Below are 19096 nucleotides of genomic sequence, written 5' to 3' on the forward strand. Positions count from 1 at the left end.
CCTCCCTACCAGGTAGGTGGTCGTGAGGTGGCTTCTCATTGACTCCTGTTTTGAAAGCGGTCTGAGGCTTCCTGTCTCATCGTCCTTGGAAGACGGCTGCAGAATACGAGACTGCTGAGCCGGCCTTCTGGAACGGGCTCCTCGGCGATGGGGAAGCTCACAGCTAATGTGGAGACATACAGCCCCTTTGGTTTTGGTGTCATCTTTCCTGGTGTGGAGGACAAGGGCCCGGTGTGGAGGCAAGTTGGCCCCGCCTAGGGAGTAGTAAAGTGTCTGAATCCAAACGTGGCTGCTTGAATCTTTACCAGCAACGTTGGTCAGACTTTGGCCTCAGCCCTGCTTTGTCTGTGCTTGTCAGAGAAAAGAGCAAAGGGGACATACCTAAGAAATGATTCTGTGTTTGCACAAAAGATTGTGCAAGCACAGAATACTGAAGGCATATATGGATATATTTTGGATGTACTACAGACTATCCCAAAGGGGGTATTTTTATATCAAGATACAGAGGCCCCTGAATGATAGGCTTTATTCCAAGTGTCTACACAAATGGCTCGGTACGTGCTCCTAGGATGAGAGCCTTACTTTCTCTAAAACAGACATCATTCTACAGAGTCATTAAGTGTTTCGAGCAGATACTTACTAAGTGACTATTATGGGCAGGACACAATATTAGAAATTGGATATAAAAGGAAAAAACGAAAGTGAGCATTATCCTTGCCTAGAGCTTACTTAGTAAGCCACGTGCCTCTGACCTCTTACACAGTCGGGCCTCCACTGCCCAATCACGACCCATCACTTTTTTTTCCCCCTGTTTTTATTACAAACTTTTGTTGTTGTTTTTCTGTTTCTAGCCCCATGCCTTCTCTCAGATGCAATATAAGCTTCCTAAAAGCAGGAACTGTCTTTCTACTTTCTAACTCGACACTATCCAACAGAACTTTCTTTTCCAACAGAGTGATGGACATGTAACTCAATCTGCACTGTTCAATACAGATATTAATTTCTCTAAATTATGGTTCCCAAGGCAGATATTAATGTTGGTGGTATGTGAAATGGTTTTATTGTACATGTGAACAAATACTTAAAAGTTTTTTTTAATGTTTACATATTAATTTTAAGTTGAGTCCTTAAACATCTCTAAGATGTATTCATTTTTAAAAAAACCAAAATCTTCTTTCTTTCAACTACTGTAGGAGAGTGAATGAACGAGCAGAGCCTAGAATTGGGAGCCATCAGTGGAAATGTCTAAAGATGTCTTCACTGGACAAAATTCCTACTCCTGACCAACTTACATTAGGTAGATAGAGAGCCCATTAAAGGCGTCAAGCTTCAGCGTGAATCCTTAACACATCGAAGTGCTTTCAGCTACTTAAATGAGAGATTATTTGCATGGGGGTCTGGAAAGCATTACATTGTTTTTCACTGAGGTCAAGGATATTATCTGTAGCCATCGGTATACCCTAAGTGTTAAGCAGAGGAAGTGTTAGAAAAACACATGCCTCCGAATTCTGAAGTTATCTTAATGTACCCAGCACAATTCAAAGATAACAGCACTCAGCAAACAGTCCTTCCAGTCAAGACTCTGCCTATAAACCTAGGGCAATCTCTCCAGTTACTTCATGCACTGCACAACTTTTATGTTAAGGGGAATAAAATTCCTCATGTATTCAGTTAACTTTGCATAAGTTACATTATTTATTACACATTTAGCTACCTGCTTATTTTCCCAAATCACAAAACTGATTTTCTAAAGCTGAGCGGAGAAATAAAAACAGGAAAAGCACACAGCACCACAGCACAGCACAAAATGCCGAGAAAACAAAGGCGAGAAAATGAGCTGGGAAGGCGGAGAAGCACCACCAGAGCGCCATATCTTCTTACCTGATCTTGGGACTATTTTTAAGTATTTTTAGAAAAAACAGGAGAAGTAGAAAGCAAAAAAAAAAAAAAAAAAAAATCAGACAGGAAAAAAGAAAAAAAAATGTTATGGTTGGATGAGTTACACATTTAATGTATTCCTTTTTAAATGTTACACTCAGAATATTATACTTGGTAATACGCTAACAGTACTTTAAAAAACACATCAGCTTTGGAGATTTTTTAAAATTTGCCTCTGAGCATAACATCAGTTGCCAATGTCAAAAAATGAGTTACATATAATAGCAACAAAGAGGAATGGTGCAATCCAAACTAGAAGTATGAAAGCCTCAGAACTGCCTTGTGGAAAGTTTATAAGAGACAATATTCTGGTTTCATCTCTCACTGGAGGTCAGCTGCTACAATTCCCTACACACAAATGACTGAGTCATGAAATGTGGCTTTTATGGATTATCTGAGGAAGCGAATCAGCTAGTTATTGGATTACTGAAGCTATTACGTCTCTAAACAGAAGTTTTCCTTAAGGTCCTTTAAGATTCTGCACATTTTCAGTTGTAACTTGTTATCTGTGATTAACTGAAATATGACATCTTTCTAGAAACTCATTTTCCTCTTATCATTAATGACACCTGCTGCAATAAGATTTTAAGGCCTTCTATAAATATATGTATAAAGTCAAAAGTTGATTAAGCTACATGAGGTTTCAAATTCTATTAAGAAAAAAAAAAAAGACTGACTCAAAGAAAAATCAATTCTGAGTCTAAACTGCCCGTATCGACGACACTGAGATTAAACTCCCAGGTTTCCTTTGTGGGAGGTGCCATTTACTATCAGACAACGAAACTTTTCACAGCAAAATTTTAAACTATAGGAAAATGTCCCCAGGGCTCTAACTCAGAAGGTTTAATTATTAGCTTAAAAATAACTTGACTGTCAGCACACACGCTGTTAATCCAACCAGGGAAAAGAAGTCTCCAAATTCTGGACAAGGTCCTGTTCCTTTCAACCAGGTCAGGCTGGAGCCAAGGTTTTCCACATACAAAAGCTTTATGCTTCAGTTTTCAGCACTGAATTTGCCACCATTCCTGCCTCTGATTTCTGATTAAGTCACCGTTTCACCTTTAACATGTCCCTTGTAAACGAACCAATGGCAGAGCTTTTGAAGAGATGCTCAAACAGTTGCTAGGCAATTCCAATAAGCGATATGTATTCTTTCCCAAGAATGCACTCTTTTAAAGTCGCAATCATAAATTGTTCTTTCAGTCATGAAAAGAGTATAGTGAAGAATCAACACAAATATTTCTTACTTATGGGAAAAAGGGATTTTTCTTTCACTATAGAACAAAACTTATTTTTAAAACATGTGACCCAGATTGGTTCTCCTCATTCTGTCAGGGAACTCTTTCGTTATATTATGCTTGAAGCATGACTGCCAGGTAGGGAAAAACGGAACAAACAATTAACACGTTCACTCACATAAAATTAAAGACTGAAAACCACAAAAGAAAATAGCAGAGCATGTGTACCTTTCACCAAACTCACATCCTTACCCCAAGGGCACTTTTGGGGATAATGTGAAAAATGAAAATGGTTTCAGTTTATGACATCATGGTTGTTTGAAATTGACTGCGAGTAAAGAGCAACAGCAAAATACCTGGCAGAACGGGCCCCCAGACTAAAGCCCATGTAGCCCTCTGCAGGCAGAGAATCGTCGCCCAGCTCCTTAAGGTCTTGTGGCCCGAGGTACTTGTCCGTGTCTCCCGTCATTGCATCTTCACCTGCGGATGCACAAAGCAAGCCCGAATCAGGAGCTTCCTTTCTGAAAATGTGCCTGTTTGGGCAGAAAACTGCTCCCTGGTCATTAGCTAATCGTCCATTTTCTCATGTTTATTCCGCCCCCCCCCCCATCCCCTGGATAATATTTGTAACTGCCCTTTAGAAGGAGAAAGTAGAGGCAGAGGTTAGTTCATCATTTCAAGAGTGAATTTAAGCAGCAGAAAGAGCTCCTGGCACTAGGCACCAATTTTAAAACATTTCCTTATCTTCCTTGTCCCTGCCTCAAGCCCTAGCCAACTAGAAAGGTTCATCTCTTGTGTCAGCTCGAGTTTTCCTGGCCTGACCATGATGAGGGCAGTCTGTTTGAATGGACCTGGATTGCAAAATAAGAGGCACCTCTTCTTCCCTGTTCTGGAAATTTTCTGTGGGAAGAGAACTAACTTTATTTTAAATGGTTTTCTCACAACCAGGATTTCAGCTTGGGGTTATGTAAATAACTGGCAAGTGATTTAATTTGAATTAGAACTGCTCAACTGGGGAAACCTTGAAACACATCCACATTGAACTGTTTCGAAATCTATCAAATGAACAGCTCAGTACAGCTGCCCCGGTGTATGAACCCTGCTCAGAAAGTGGCTCTACCCTCAACAGAGATCAAATTGGGGCTTCAACAGCTGGAAAGAAATAAACTGTTCTTGAACCATCTATACAGAGTAAGTGCGTAGAATACTTTTACTAGCTACACAGGCATAACATGATCTCAGCGGAAAAAAAAAAAAAAACACATTCCTGGAGTGACCGGGCAGGTTTTCCAGATGCCTTTTGCCCTCTGGGACATTTCCCATCCTTTACAAAATGTAGCATGGGCTGTGGAAAAGTTCCTTCCACAAATAGGCAAACTCTTTTCTCCTTTTTATGACTCGACTCTCGTTCTACTGGATACGAGCCTGGCTGGCTGAACAGGATTTCAAAGCCGTGTATGTTTTCTGTTTTCTCAAAGGTAAGCAATTTCACCACTCCAGCTCTATTTTCCAGCCCTTCATTCAGCATCGTTTATAATTTCCATTCATTTAAACTCAGGAAACCACAAGAGCTCAGCTTTTAAACTACCAATCAAGTCTAAAAATACATTATCAACTACCGTTTTTGCAAGTGTAAAAACTAAACAGATCAGCTTTCTACAGCTACCCAGAACCAAGAGATTATTTTAAGTTACTTTACAGCTGGGCTATTTGCACATTCACTACGGAGGAAACAAAAACAGCACACACCAAGTACAACTTAAAGAAAGCTCTTACTCTGTGTTAAAGCCATTTCCACCAGGCTGGGCTGGTCAAATGTTTTCCTGATGTTTCCAGGAATTCCTGAGACAGTGATTTAGAATCTACCTCCAGATCAGCCCCCAAAAAACCAATCCCTGGGTTGGATCCACGGTCTTCACCACCACCTTCGAGTTCCTCTCAGCATCTTCGTCTCCTCTCCAGCAACTGAAGAATTACACATCTTTTTTTCAGATGAAAAAAAAAAATCCCCCCAAAATCTGGCTACATTTCATTGAGATCAAGATCCTTTTTGATCACTCCGAAGACATCCTTTTAAAACTCCTTCTGATTGGATTAACAACTCCTCTGGCAAGCCTCTAGCAGAACCGAATGGTGACATAAATGCGAGCCCCAGACGTATTTGTATGTAAATATGAGGACTGCTCCAGTGTAGACTTTCGGTAATTTGATACCAGTGCCCGGTGCCTAATCGGGTAGCCGACAGCCTGAAATCTAGGGAGAGGCAGCAAGCGAGCCACTGGGCTTAATGGGGAGGCGACTCTTCTCCAACCTGAAGAAAGACGCGGCCAACGCAGGTAGAGAGGAAAAACAGGAGAAAACAGAGGCCCGGCAGGGAGTGGCAGAGAGCTCCAGGCAAACTTTATAACTTTTTGTTCTCAGCTGGGAACACCAGGAGCCAGGGTTATTTATGGTCCCTGTCAGGTGGAAGGAGGGAAAAAAAGAGAGAGAGGGGAGGGAGGGCCTGCCCTCGGATTGAGGTTGGGAAACCGTGGGGCCGAGAGAAGCGGCAAGAGCTCCCAAGCAGCGCCGGAGAAAGCACTCATCACTGCTGTTTCTCTCTAGAGTGGAAGGAAAGGGGAAGTGAGACAAGCGGGGGAAATGGAGTGGAGGCTCTGTTTTATCTCTTGCAGGAACTCTTTCGTCTCCCTGATGGGATCAAAGTCACTGAGTGGTCCTCCTTCCCCGAGGAGTCCCTGCAGAAGGCGAGAGACGCAGAAGGCGAGAGGCGGAGGGAGCTTGGGCTGCGAGGGGCAGCTGAGGAGGAGCGTCACTGCGTTATTCCACTGTCCCCCTCTCGCTGGGGCTCCCGGCCTCCCTTCCCAGCTGCTCCACCCTGTTTCTGTTGGCAGTGGAGGGAAAAACTCGTGGACCTTCTGCATCTGCCCTCTGGGCACTCGGGAGAGGCAGTTTCAATGGCTTTCCCTCAGAACAGCTGAACAGTCAGGCTAGAAAGGGCGAAAGGGTTTCCACATTATCTTGGAGGATGTGGGTGTGCAGCACCTTTTCATACTTTGCATCTATCTCTTGCACGGTTACCTAAATACACAGAAGCACGAATCCGCAGAACTGATGAGGTGGGGAACAGATTTGCTGTTCCTGGATCAATGCATAAATAATGACTCATCTAATATTCAGACGATATGACACCTGGTGTTAGAATTCGATCTGCCCGGCTGTAATCAACAGTGTAAATACCCAGAATGAGAAGGGAAGTCATTTAACAATGCCTGAAACTTATTGAAAAATATCCCCCACCCCAATAGTAATATAAACATAATAAAAAGAATCATTTCCAACTCTAAAGAATGGAAGAGGAAGTCATGGTTAAAACGGAGAAAATGTCTGAACTTTAACCTGTTTGCCACAGATGCACTTAAAATCCAACCTACTGAGACTTCCCTGACAGTCAAGTGGTTAAGACTCAGTGCTTCCAAGACAGAGGGCACGGGTTCGATCCCTGGTGAGGAAACTAAGATCACACATGCCACACCGTATGGCTAAAAAACAAAACAAACAGCCCCCACCCCCAAACTACTCAGCAAAGTCTGATTCAGTGGTGGCCACTCATTCAAGCTTCCTAACAAGGACTTCGAGGAAAGTTTCCTTCTTCATGACTTCTTGCCCAGCTGCTTTCTGGCCACCCCTCTACACTCATCCTGCCCTTCTGTTACACAGAATTCTTTCAGTCCCTAGAATTTCTGAACGTGTTTAGACTTTGAGCCACTACCTAGGGTGTCTTCCTTTGATGGAACCCTCACCCCTCCTTCTTCACCTGAGTAATTTCTCCAATCTTTGAGTCTTTCTAGAACTCTTCTCCTCCTCCACTCACCCTCCTGAGTGTCCCTCGTGTGGGTTTCCCGTATCAGAGGAGTGTATTGGCAGGAAAAACATCTGCTTGGTCTCTCCCATGGGAGAGTGAGAACACATATTGTCCTGGGCTTGCCATATTGTAAGTGCTCCATCAATATTTTTGGAATTCATGATCGCTTTTATTAAATAGCTTGATGATTTTACTTTTTTCCCCCATCTACAGGCCACAGCAGCTTCGTGCTCTTTTGGCATGCTAAGCTTGGTGGCTGGGATACATAAATTTCAGTAAGTTTCTATTCTTTTTCACATCTCATTCTTAGGCCTCAGAAATGGTCAGTACGAAGCCTAAAGAAGCCCAGTGTTGGGATGGGGATGGGAGCTGTCAGTACATTTGGCCAATGACTAAAGTGGTCTTATGAATATTAAGTAACAGTAATTAAGTAGTTATGCATTCACCATTTTCGAATGGTGAAAATATTTCTTAAAAGGCACAGAATTTAGAAATGAAAGTGTTATTTTAATGCAGTTTAGTGTAGTAGGAATACTGTTGACTCTTGAGTCATACTTTCAACCTCTACTGAACCTTGGATATCAACGCTGCCTCTGTCCTAAGACCTCTTGGGAGGATTCAGTGAAATAGCGCACAAAGAAAGGTGTAGTCAGCACCAACTGTTACTATTGTTGCGTAACATCTGTTTTCTTTAGTGCCCAAACATATGAATGCATGAACTCATATAATTAATATTTAAAATGCTAAGACTGATACTAGTCAGGGCAAAATCCCAACATAGCACCAAGTATCCCAGGTTTCACTGCCTGACACAGAGCCTGGTTCATCATAGGTACTCAACAAATACCTGTTGGTTGAATGAATGAATGAATGAATGAATGACATTAATACACTCATTTTAATGAACAAAATATTCCATAATTATTGTACAGTACACTACACGGCTATACAAAGGTTAGAATGGAATGAGATGAACTGTGTTGAGTGTCTGGTTAACTACTCTAATCCATTCTAGAATCCAAAAATATTTTTATCAGTAGCAGCTTCTGACCAACAGGTACAAATGCATAGAAGCCAACAAAAGCAATTCTATGAACAAACAACACTCATACAATATCAGATATATTTAGTTAAGGTAAACATTACCAAACCCTATAAATTTTCGCTGACTAAGTACTTGTGTGGGGCTTCCCTCGTAGCTCAGTCAGTGAAGAATTCGCTTGCAATGCAGGAGACCCGGGTTTGATTCCTGGGTTTGGACGTTCCCCTGGAGAAGGAAATGGCAATCCACTCCAGTATTCTTGTCTGGAGAATCCCATGAAAAGAGGAGCCTGGTAGGCTACAGTCCACGGGGTCGCAAGAGTCGGACACAGCTTAGTGACTAAGCCACCTCCACCAGGTACTTGTGTGGGCTTATGTTTCCTAGAAGTGTCTGCGCAATGGCATAACCGCTGTGCTGAGGGTAGGTCTGACTATTTTCTGGCAAAGAGGATGTGGTAGCTCGTGTCTAAAAACGCCCTCTTTACCCCATCCAGTGAACCAAGTTTCTGGTATCCATGCCTTGTATACTGCACTTGTTTACATTTGAGCTGGTTTGATTTTTGAACAGTAAGATGCAGGGGAAATGATTTTACATGACTCTGAACTTTGAGTTCAGAGACACCTTGCAGTTTCTGCCTGAGTCTCTTTGGAGTGCTTGTTCCAAAGGGGAGGAGTCAATCCCAAGGCAAGACAGTCAACCTTTCAAAGATCCATATACCCAGTCTTCCAGGAAATAATACAAAATATAATCAGGGACAAAGGCGAAAAAAGAATATATTAAATGGTTATCAGGACTGTGGTCGGTCACATTCCCTTTCAGAATTTAGCCCATTGGTCCAGGATCAGTACATGGGGGAATAAACAATGCAGCTTCCTTGCAATCTTTCATTATGCCCACTAATAATTTTTTTATGCTAAATAAATGAAACATTTCTTGGCTTAATATGTAAATGTTTTCATGCCCTAGGAGTTCTTTTCTTCTCTCTTTCCCCCTTTTTGTTCATTCTAATCTTTTCCATCTCAAGACTATCATTGAGGAATACTTTTGTTACTTTTCCAGGGGTTAAAAAAGTTTTCCTATCTGGTTGGGGACTAGAATCACAAAAAATGTTCCTTAAGGTAACTATATCAAATTGTATTGTCAGAAACTTTGCTTAGAAGTGTTTAATCCCTCTGATGTGAAATGCACACTCTCCCCAAGGAATGTACTTTATAACATTAAAAAGCTGAAAATAACGGTACAAAATACCTCCAAATGAAATAATAGTAGAAAAACCTCCAAATTACATGGGATTTTTAAAAAAAGCTGGATTAAAAAGAATAAAGAGGAAGACAGTCTCTATGCGCTAGTGATTTTTAAAAAGAGGTTGATTACTTCATAGAAGTCAGTCTTATCATCAATCTGTTAATGATCAGAACTGAGAGGGAAAATTTATGGTGCTTGTTCTGAAAAAAAGTGATTTTTTTGATCATCACATAGCAAAGAGAGGAAATAGATACTACTAGAAAATAAATCCTCTAGCTATTTCTAGTTTACATTATAGAACAGTAGAATGAGATCACATCATTATAATCAACACCTATATTTATTGAGCATTTACTCTGTTCCAGGCACTGTTTGGTGCCTTACAAGTATAATTCTCACAACAACCTTACAGAATAGAATTGCTATCTCCATTTCAGGACAAAGAAAACCCAGTTCCCAGTGGTAGAATAAATAGCTTGAGATCACTTAGAACATGGGGAATATTGGATTTAAAATCAGTTGGTCTGACTCCAGAGTCCTGCTTTTAACTACTGCCAAATTCTGTGCTACTGAACAAATACAACAAGAAATCGGTAAATGAAATGTCAGCTCTGTGAAGGCAGGAGTTTTTCTCTGTTTTGTTCCATATCAGTGCCCAGAACAATGCCTGGCACATAGCAGGTGCTCAATAAATGTCTGTGATGAAAGCTCAGTGATTGGCCTTGGATAAAGGAACTCTATTACTGGAGAAAGAAGCAGGGAGACTTACTTTTCACGGTAAACTCTTGTACCTTGGGAATTTTATACCACGCACATCTATCACCTATTCAAAAAATGAATAAAATTAAAAAAAAAACAAAACAAAATACAGGGACTGCAGATAAGCCATATAGGTTGTGTATTCCATACACTGGAAAAGGTATAAGAGGTGTATGTGTATCAGCAAGTATCCAGCAAACACAGAAAGGAAACAATGTAAAGATTTAACTGGCTTGCTTCTTTAAAGAGATGGAAGAGAAGAAATGAAACAACAAGGCAGGAAGAAGGGGATGCACCTTAGCGTGGTACTTCTGGTTGCTTCCCAATGTTCTAAAGCAGTGGGTCTAACCTCGGGGATGCTTTCGAATCACCTGAAAACTTGCATTTCTGACAAGTTCCCCAGTGAATCTGATGCAGCTGATCTGGAGAACACACTTTGAGAACCACTCGTCTAAAGGATCCTAATAAATAAATGCCAGCGATGTAACGGCAGTACTGATCATACCGCATTCAATGTCTGTTTTCCTAGTGGCTATTACCAGCATGCTTAAAGTATCCGCTTCAGCAAGTGAACTCAAGGAATGAGAGCAGTGTTTCTCAAATTTCAAGGGATACATTTTATCAAGTGTGGTGTTTCTCAAATTTCATGGAACCTTGTGAAAATGCAGATGCTGATTCCATAGGTCTGGCATAGGCCCTGAGATTCTGCACGAATAACAAGCCCCCAGGTGACCTGCACCCCACTCTGAGTGGTGAGACAGTGGAACGCTGGGCAAGGGCCTATGTTAGGAGTAAAGCCAACTACTGCCTTTGAGGTATTTAGTCTCTAATAATGGAGATAAGGCCAAGATAAAAACAAGGATACAAATCCTGTACTCCTCTTGCTGGTTTACAAAGATTTACTGCTTTGCATGTCCTACACACTGTGTGTGAATGTCTCACTTAATCCTCATCCCTATGAAGCAGGTACTATTATTTCCAGTTTATAGATGAAAAAACAGATTCAGAGTTACTATTCAAAACTCACACATTTAATTAGAGGTGGAATCTGGATTAGAACGCACAAGGTCAGGTTGCAAAGCCCAGGAACTTCACTGCACCACCAGGACAGAAGATGTGTGAAAGGCATTACAGAGCATTACAGGAGCACAGAGGAAGAGGCTAGCACACTGGACTGTAGATCTGGTAGATGCCGAATGGAGGGTGTGTGAGTAAAGGTAGGAAGAGAGGGGCAGAAGCAGGAAGTGGGCTATCCCAGGCCACAGGACACGCCTAGCGGGACAGAATGCTGGGGACCGACAGCAGCTGGCTTTACTAAAGTCACAGCCAACTGAGTTGTAGGAAATGGGTTGGTTGGGTTAGCTTTTTAGGGTCCTTGAAATTGATTATAGACTAACAATTGTCATCCAAGTGACAAGCAACATAAGCTCATCATTGGGTGCCAATGCAGTGTCAACCCACACTGTTTCATTGTTGCTGTTTTAAACTGAAGCCCTAAATGCTCCCAGCCTAATTCTAATCATACAGCAGGAAGAATACAGACAGTCATATCCATCTGATAAAAAAAAAAGAGGGACTGCCATTTATCGAGCACCTATTTTATGCTGATCACCGCTTTAAATGTTTCATGGATATGTTACTTCTTTTCGTCTTTCCAGAAATTCCACAGTATTATTAACCCCTTCAGAGACAAATTAAGACAGGTAAGACACAGCCAATTTTATGTTTTTGAAGGTTCAAATAAGGGACATAAATACCCAGGTAATTGTAAAGAGAAAAGCCTTTTCATCCATTCAAAACCTTATAATAGGATGTCCACCTCCACTAATGTTTAGACAGTACGTTTTCATCATGAAGGATCCAAATGACTCTGATCACAGTTTTCCCTCAACCTCCCAATATTTGCATTCTCAAAATGCAGAGAAGCTGGAATACGAAGGAAGAGGAATATGGTAGTATGAGGACGCTGATCTGGGAAGCTTCCGTAAGTCTCTGTCCTTCTCCATCAGAGGGCAGACAGACTGAAAACCACAATCACAGAAAACTAACCAATCTGATCACATGGACCACAGCCTTCTCTAACTCAATGAAACTATGAGCCATGCCATGTGGGGCCACCCAAGACGGACGGGACATGGTGGAGAGTTCTGACAAAATGTGGCCCACTGAAGAAGGGAATTGCAAACAACTTCAGTATTCTTGCCTTGAGAACCCCATGAACAGTATGAAAAGGCAAAAAGATAGGACACTGAAAGATGAACTCCCCAGGTTGGTAGGTGCCCAGTATGCTGCTGGAGATCAGTGGAGAAGTAACTCCACAAAGAATGAAGGGACACAGCCAAAGAAACAACACCCAGCTGTGGATGTGACTGGTGATGGAAGCAAGGTCCGATGCTGTAAACAGCAATATAGCATAGGAACCTGGAATGTTAGGTCCATGAATCAAGGCAAATTGGAAATGGTCAAACAGGAGATGGCAAGGGTGAATGTCAACATTTTAGGAATCAGCGAATTCAAATGGACTGGCATGGGTGAATTTAACTCAGATGACCACCGCATCTACTACTGTGGGCAAGAATCCCTTAGAAGAAATGGAGTAGCCATCATGGTCAACAAAAGAGTCCGAAATGCAGTTCTTGGATGCAATCTCAAAAATGACAGAATGATCTATGTTCGTATCCAAGGCAAACCATTCAATATCATGGTGATCCTAGTCTATGCCCTGACCAGTAATGCTAAAGAAGCTGAAGTTGAATGGTTCTATGAAGACCTACAAGACCTTCTAGAACTAACACCCAAACAAGATGTTCTTTTCATTATAGGGGACTGAAATGCAAAAGAAGGAAGTCAAGAAACACCAGGAGTAACAGGCAAATTTGGCCTTGGAGTACAGAATGAAGCAGGGCAAAGACTAATAGAGTTCTCCCAAGAGAACGCACTGGTCATAGCAAACACCCTCTTCCAACAACACAAGAGAAGACTCTACACAGGGACATCACCATATGGTCAACACTGAAATCACATTGATTATATTCTTTGCAGCCAAAGATGGAGAAGCTCTATACAGTCAGGAAAAACAAGACCAGGAGCTGACTGTGGCTCAGATCATGAACTCTTTATTGCTAAATTCAGACTGAAATTGAAGAAAGTAGGGAAACCACTAGACCATTCAAGTGTGACCTAAATCAAATCCCTAGCGATTATACAGTGGAAGTGAGAAATAGATTTAAGGGACTAGATCTGATAGACAGAGTGCCTGATGAACTATGGACGGAGGTTCCTGACATTGTACAGGAGACAGGGAGAAAGATCATCTCCATGAAAAAGAAATGCAAAAAGGCAAAATGGCTGTCTGAGGAGGCCTTACAAATAGCTCTGAAAAGAATAGAAGCAAAAAGCAAAGGAGAAAAGGAAAGATATATCCATTTGAATGCAGAGTTCCAAAGAATAGCAAGGAGAGATGAAAAAAGCCTTCCTCAGTGATCAGTGCAAAGAAATAGAGGAAAACAACAGAATGGGAAAGACTAGAGATCTCTTCAAGAAAATTAGAGATACCAAGGAAACATTTAATGCAAAGATGGGCTCAGTAAAGGACAGAAACAATATGGACCTAACAGAAGCAGAAGATGTTAAGATGAGGTGGCAAGAATACACAGAAGAACTATACAAAAAAGATCTTCATGACCCAGATAATCACAGTGGTATGATCACTCACCTACAGCCAGACATCCTGGAATGAGAAGCCAAGTGGGCCTTAGGAAGCATCACTATGAACAAAGCTAGTGGAGGTGATGGAATTCCAGTTGGGCTATTTCAAATCCTTAAAGATGATGCTGTGAACGTGCTGTACTCAATATGCCAGCAAATTTGGAAAACTCAGCAGTGGCCACAGGACTGGAAAAGGTCAGTTTTACTCCAATCCCTAAGAAAGGCAATGCCAAAGAATTCTCAAACTACTGCACAATTGCATTCATCTCACATGCTAGTAAAGTAATGCTCAAAATTCTCCAAGACACGCTTCAACACAGTACATGAACTGTGAACTTCCAAATGTTCAAGGTGGATCTAGAAAAGGCAGAGGAACCAGAGCTCAAATTGCCAACATCCATTGCATCATCGAACAGGAAAGAGAGTTCCAGAAAAACATCTACTTCTGTTTTATTGACTATGTCAAACCCTTTGACTGTGTGGACCACAACAAACTGTGGAAAATTCTGAAAGAGATGGGAATACCACACCACCTGACTTGCCTCTTGAGAAATCTGTATGCAAGTCAGGAAGCAACAGTTAGAACTGGACAAGGAACAACAGACTGGTTCCAAATAGGAAAAGGAATAAGTCAAGGTTGTATATTGTCACTGTGCTTATTTAACTCATGTGCAGAGTACATCATGAGATACACTGGGCTGGATGTAACACAAGCTGGAATCAAGACTGCCGGGAGAAATATCAATAACCTCAGATATGCAAACGACACCACCCTTATGTTAGAAAGTGAAGAAGAACTTAAGAGCCTCTTGATGAAAGTGAAAGAGGAGAGTGAAAAAGTTGGCTTAAAGTTCAACATTCAGAAAACGAAGATCATGGCATCTGGTCCCATCACATCATGGCAAATAGGTGGAGAAACAGTGGAAACAGTGTCAGACTTTATTTTTGGGGCTCCAAAATCACAGCAGATGGTGACTGCAGCCATGAAATTAAAAGACGCTTACTCCTTGGGAGAAAAGTTATGACCAAACTAGACAGCATATTAAAAAGCAGAGATGTTGCTTTGCCCACAAAGGTCCATCCATAGTCAAGGCTATGGTTTTTTCCATGGTCATGTATGGATGTGAGAGTTGGACTATAAAGAAAGCTGAGCACCAAAGAATTAATGCTTTTGAACTGTGGTGTTGGAGAAGACTTTTGAGAGTCCCTTTGACAGCAAGGATATAACCAGTCCATCCTAAAGGAAATCAGTCCTGAGTATTCATTGGAAAGACTATGTTGAAGCTGAAACGCCAGTACTTTGGCCACCTGACGCAAAGAGCTGAGTCATTGGAAAAGACCCTGATGCTGGGAAAGATTGAAGGCAGGAGGATAGGGGGCGACAGAGGATGAGACGGTTGGATGCCATCACTGACTCAATGGACATGAGTTTGAGTGAACTGCAGGAGTTGGTGATAGACAGGGAGGCCCAGCGTGCTGCAGTTCACAGGGTTACAAAGAGTTAGACATGACTGAGTGACTGAACTGAACTGAACTGATCCACTCAAAGTGAAGTGAAAATCACTCAGTCATGTCTGACTCTTTGTGACCCCATGGACTGAATAGCCCATGGCCTGAATTCTCCAGGCCAGAACACTGGAGTAGGTAGCTGTTCCCTTCAAACTCTAGTTCTAAAAGTCTAATTCTGAGACTCACACAATAAATGTGAAAGTTACTTAGATTTCAGATCAGTGTGCATCTCATCTTTCATTTTGCAGTTTGGAGGAAGAGCATGTATTAAGCAAGGATTCCTGTACATTTTTCTTCTCAAAAGGTGTGAGAGCAATGGGGAAAGTTGAGACACTGTTAGATGAGGAAGGGTGACCTAGGTGGTCTTAAGAAGCGTGTGTCATTTTAAGGGATTAGTGTACCTCTCTCATGGGAGGGCCACCTGCTATCTTTTTCTTTCTTTCCCTATCTCCAGGTGCTGGTAAGATCCTGACTTCATTGCTGCCCACAAAGGAACTGGGCTTAATGGCAAAGTTTGCACATCTCTTAAGCATTGACAAGAACAAGTCGCCGTTATGGCACAAAACAAATGACTTTTCTATTTAGGCTGATTTTCTCGAGTATAAAGTCAGTGTGACTCTCTGGTCTTACACATTATTCTGTTCTTTGTGGCTAGATGTACCACGCATGTAAGAATTAAAGATTTTAAAATTTAAAAAAAAAAAAACTAAAAAAAAAAAAAGAGAGAGAGAAAAACTGTATTGCAGTTTACTATTCCTTAATCCAAGTGAGATACAGTTTCCAAAGTAAGGACCCATGACTCAGTGTTGGACGCTTTCCAGATGGGGCAATGGAAACCATCCCCTGTGATCTTGGTTGGGTTAATAAACAAACCCATCCCAGAAAGGAAAAAGAATTCTGTGTCTTTCCTGTGAAGAGCTAGAAAAAGACAATGCTGGGGCAGACACTATAATTTTTTCCTATTTTTATCAATACTCCTTAACCCTAGTCCAGAAATTACTGTCAGCCACCTGAGGAAGATGAGATGTTACAATGACTTGGGTCAAACGGAGACTAAAGAATAGAGACAGGATGCAGGCAGAGAGGAGTACGGGGTTACTTACACTGAACTTATTAGCTAAAATCTATGTGTTCTTGCCTGGAGAATCCCAGGGACGGGGGAGCCTGGTGGGCTGCTGTCTCTGGGGTCGCACAGAGTTGGACACGACTGAAGTGACTTAGCAGGAGCAGCAGTATGCCACTTTTAAATAAGACCAGACAATGACTAGCCACAAAGTAATACTGTGAAATCAGACACTAAAATGGTTCTTACTTACGGAGTAATTACATTCTAAACTCAAGGTGGCTGTATCATGCCAGTAAGTCCCTTCTGTTCATTCTTTCTTACAAATTCGTTTAGACTCAGCCCCACATCCAGACCTCATTGATCTTGGCTCATTATGTCTGTATATAAGGACTGGGAGTGCAAAGCACCAGAAGATGCTCACTACCCTCAGGTATAAAGCAGTATAAGCATCACGTCTACTTTGTGGGCTTGAACCTGGTCTCTCCTTCTCTTACACCTAAACTGCTTTTCACTGTGCAGAGCAGCAAACACCAGTTATTGATCTGTGTTCTATCTCCAACCTCTACCTAAAAGGTGTCTACACAGAAGGGAAAGACAGCCTGTGGTCGGTTCTCAGCCTCAGTGTGCTTCCGGCCCCGGTGCTTGGACCACCTCTTGCCATGTGTAACATCTTCCCGTTCTCCAACCCCACACCCCTTCCCGGCCCTCTGCCGCCACCCTGCCTTTCCCTGGCCAAGCATTCTCCGTGCTGATTTTCCCCAGTGTCACCCTCCACTTCTGGTTCTCTCTGTAGTAGGAGTCCAATTTGGGGGATGGGGGCAGAGGTGGTCACGTGAGGACCCACTTCCCCATGAAGAAGCTCAGACTTTCCGGGTAGATTACCAGAGACTAAAAGAAGTGGGAGTGGGAAGGAATCATATTCAAAATTACAACTTGTTTTGAATGAATGAAAATACCACCTATTGTACTTAATCAATAAACATGCTAATTCCCGGTCAGCTCTTAACTGACCCCTGTTCCCCTTCATGCCATAGACTGCTCCAGCTGCTTATCTGTCATACCTTCTAGGGAAAAAACACCAAACTATATGAGAACTACTTATTCTGGGTCTGTAGCCATATTATGAACACGGCAGCTGCTGTGGTCATCAGGGGTTCCCAAATGGCCTGTGCTCACCTAACTGGACCATCCCAGGGAAGTTTCTCCCATGGACGGCATCCACTAGAGCTCACTCTTCTGGTTTTCTCCCTCTGTTCTTCGCCACTCTGGCATTCCTCTTCCTCTCAGTGTGCCCAGAGTTTTCCATTCCTCCCTGTGCCCTGCCCTGGGATCCTCAGCCAGGTCAGTGCCCAAACCCCTTGCCTCATGCTGAAGTCTTCTGTGAGCTCTTCAGGTCTCTGATACTTTGACCCTGAACTTAGAACACTTCTTTCCAGTCCCTTCCCTTCTCCTCAACCCCCCAAACTTCTGCTTGTTCACATTCTGTCTGTTCCATAAAATTCATCCTTTTGAGGCCTCCAGTCCTCTCCCCTTCTTTTGCATTTTCTTGTTACTTTCATATATTCTCTTACAGCATCTCACTGAAAGTAAAAAAAACCTAAATTCAAAACAAAACAAAACAAAACAAACCTAAATTCAAATTACAGCTTCATTGGTTATGTGAACCTGAACAAGTATCTTGAACCCTTTTAGGCTTAGAACATTAATGCAAGTGAGGGCTAATAAAATTTTAGGGCTTTGAATTAGGACTAAATGTAAAGTAGGAGTAAGAATAGTTCCAAAACTGCTCTCAACTACTTTGAGAAGATTAAGTAAGATAAAGTGCCTTGTAACTAACATTCATGGAGATATCTGGGTTAACCTTTATCAGTTCAGTTCAGTTGCATCTGACTCTTTGCAATCCCATTGACTGCAGCACGCCAGTCCTCCCTGTCCATCATCAACTCCTGGAGCTTACTGAAACTCATGTCCATTGAGTCAGTGATGCCATCCAACCATCTCATCCTCTGTCTTTCCCTTCTCCCGCCTTCAATCTTTCCCAGCATCAGGGTCTTTACAAATGTCAGTTCTTCGCATCATGTGGCCAAAGTACTGGAGTTTCAGCTTCAGCATTAGTCTTTCCAACGAATATTCAGGACTGATTTCCTTTAGGATGGACTGATTGGACCTTCTTGCAGTCCAAGGGACTCTCAAAAGTCTTCTCCAACATCACAGTTCAAAAGCATTAATTCTTTGGTGCTCAGCTTTCTTTATAGTTCAACTCTCACATCCATGCATGACTACTGGATAAACCACAGCTTTGACTAGATATCTTGTCGGCAAAGTAATGTCTCTACTTTTAATATGCTGTCTAGGTTGGTCATAACTTTCCTTCCAAGGACCAAGCATCTTTTAATTTCATGGCTGCAGTCACCATCTGCAGTGATTTTGGAGCCCCAAAAAACAAAGTCTGTCACTGTTTCCACTGTTTCTCCACCTATTTGCATGATGTGATGGGACCAGATGCCATGATCTTAGTTTTCTGAATGTTGAGTCTTAAGCCAACTTTTTCACTCTTCTCTTTCACTTTCATCAAGGGGCTCTTTAGCTCTTCTTTGCTCTCTGCCATAAGGGTGGTGTCATCTGCATATCTGAGGTTATTGATATTTCTCCCTGCAATTTTGATTCCAGCTTGTGCTTCATCCAGCCCAGCATTTCTCATGATGTACTCAGTATATAAGTTAAATAAG

General features: G+C 42.0%; 1 protein-coding gene and 1 long non-coding RNA gene across 22 annotated transcripts in view; one reads left to right on the plus strand and one right to left on the minus strand.

The window, feature by feature from the left end:
* Positions 1-19096, minus strand: part of ANK3 (ankyrin 3) — a 755525-nt gene that overhangs the window by 113820 nt on the left and 622609 nt on the right. For 10 of the 21 annotated variants that reach the window (XM_060406459.1, XM_060406466.1, XM_060406461.1 and 7 more), the window contains one exon: positions 3533-3656. In XM_060406459.1, coding sequence (XP_060262442.1) covers positions 3533-3656 — 124 coding nt within the window. Of the gene's footprint in view, positions 1-3532; positions 3657-4952; positions 5600-10094; positions 10149-19096 lie in introns of those variants that run through there. The other 11 variants (XM_060406456.1, XM_060406452.1, XM_060406462.1 and 8 more) reach the window with 2 other exon arrangements.
* Positions 5391-9419, plus strand: LOC114110842 (uncharacterized). Its single transcript, XR_003587003.3, has 2 exons — positions 5391-5512; positions 5849-9419. It is a non-coding gene; the product is annotated as an uncharacterized LOC114110842 (long non-coding RNA).

This window comes from Ovis aries, chromosome 25 (assembly GCF_016772045.2).
Source record: "Ovis aries strain OAR_USU_Benz2616 breed Rambouillet chromosome 25, ARS-UI_Ramb_v3.0, whole genome shotgun sequence".
Taxonomy (NCBI): domain Eukaryota; kingdom Metazoa; phylum Chordata; class Mammalia; order Artiodactyla; family Bovidae; genus Ovis; species Ovis aries.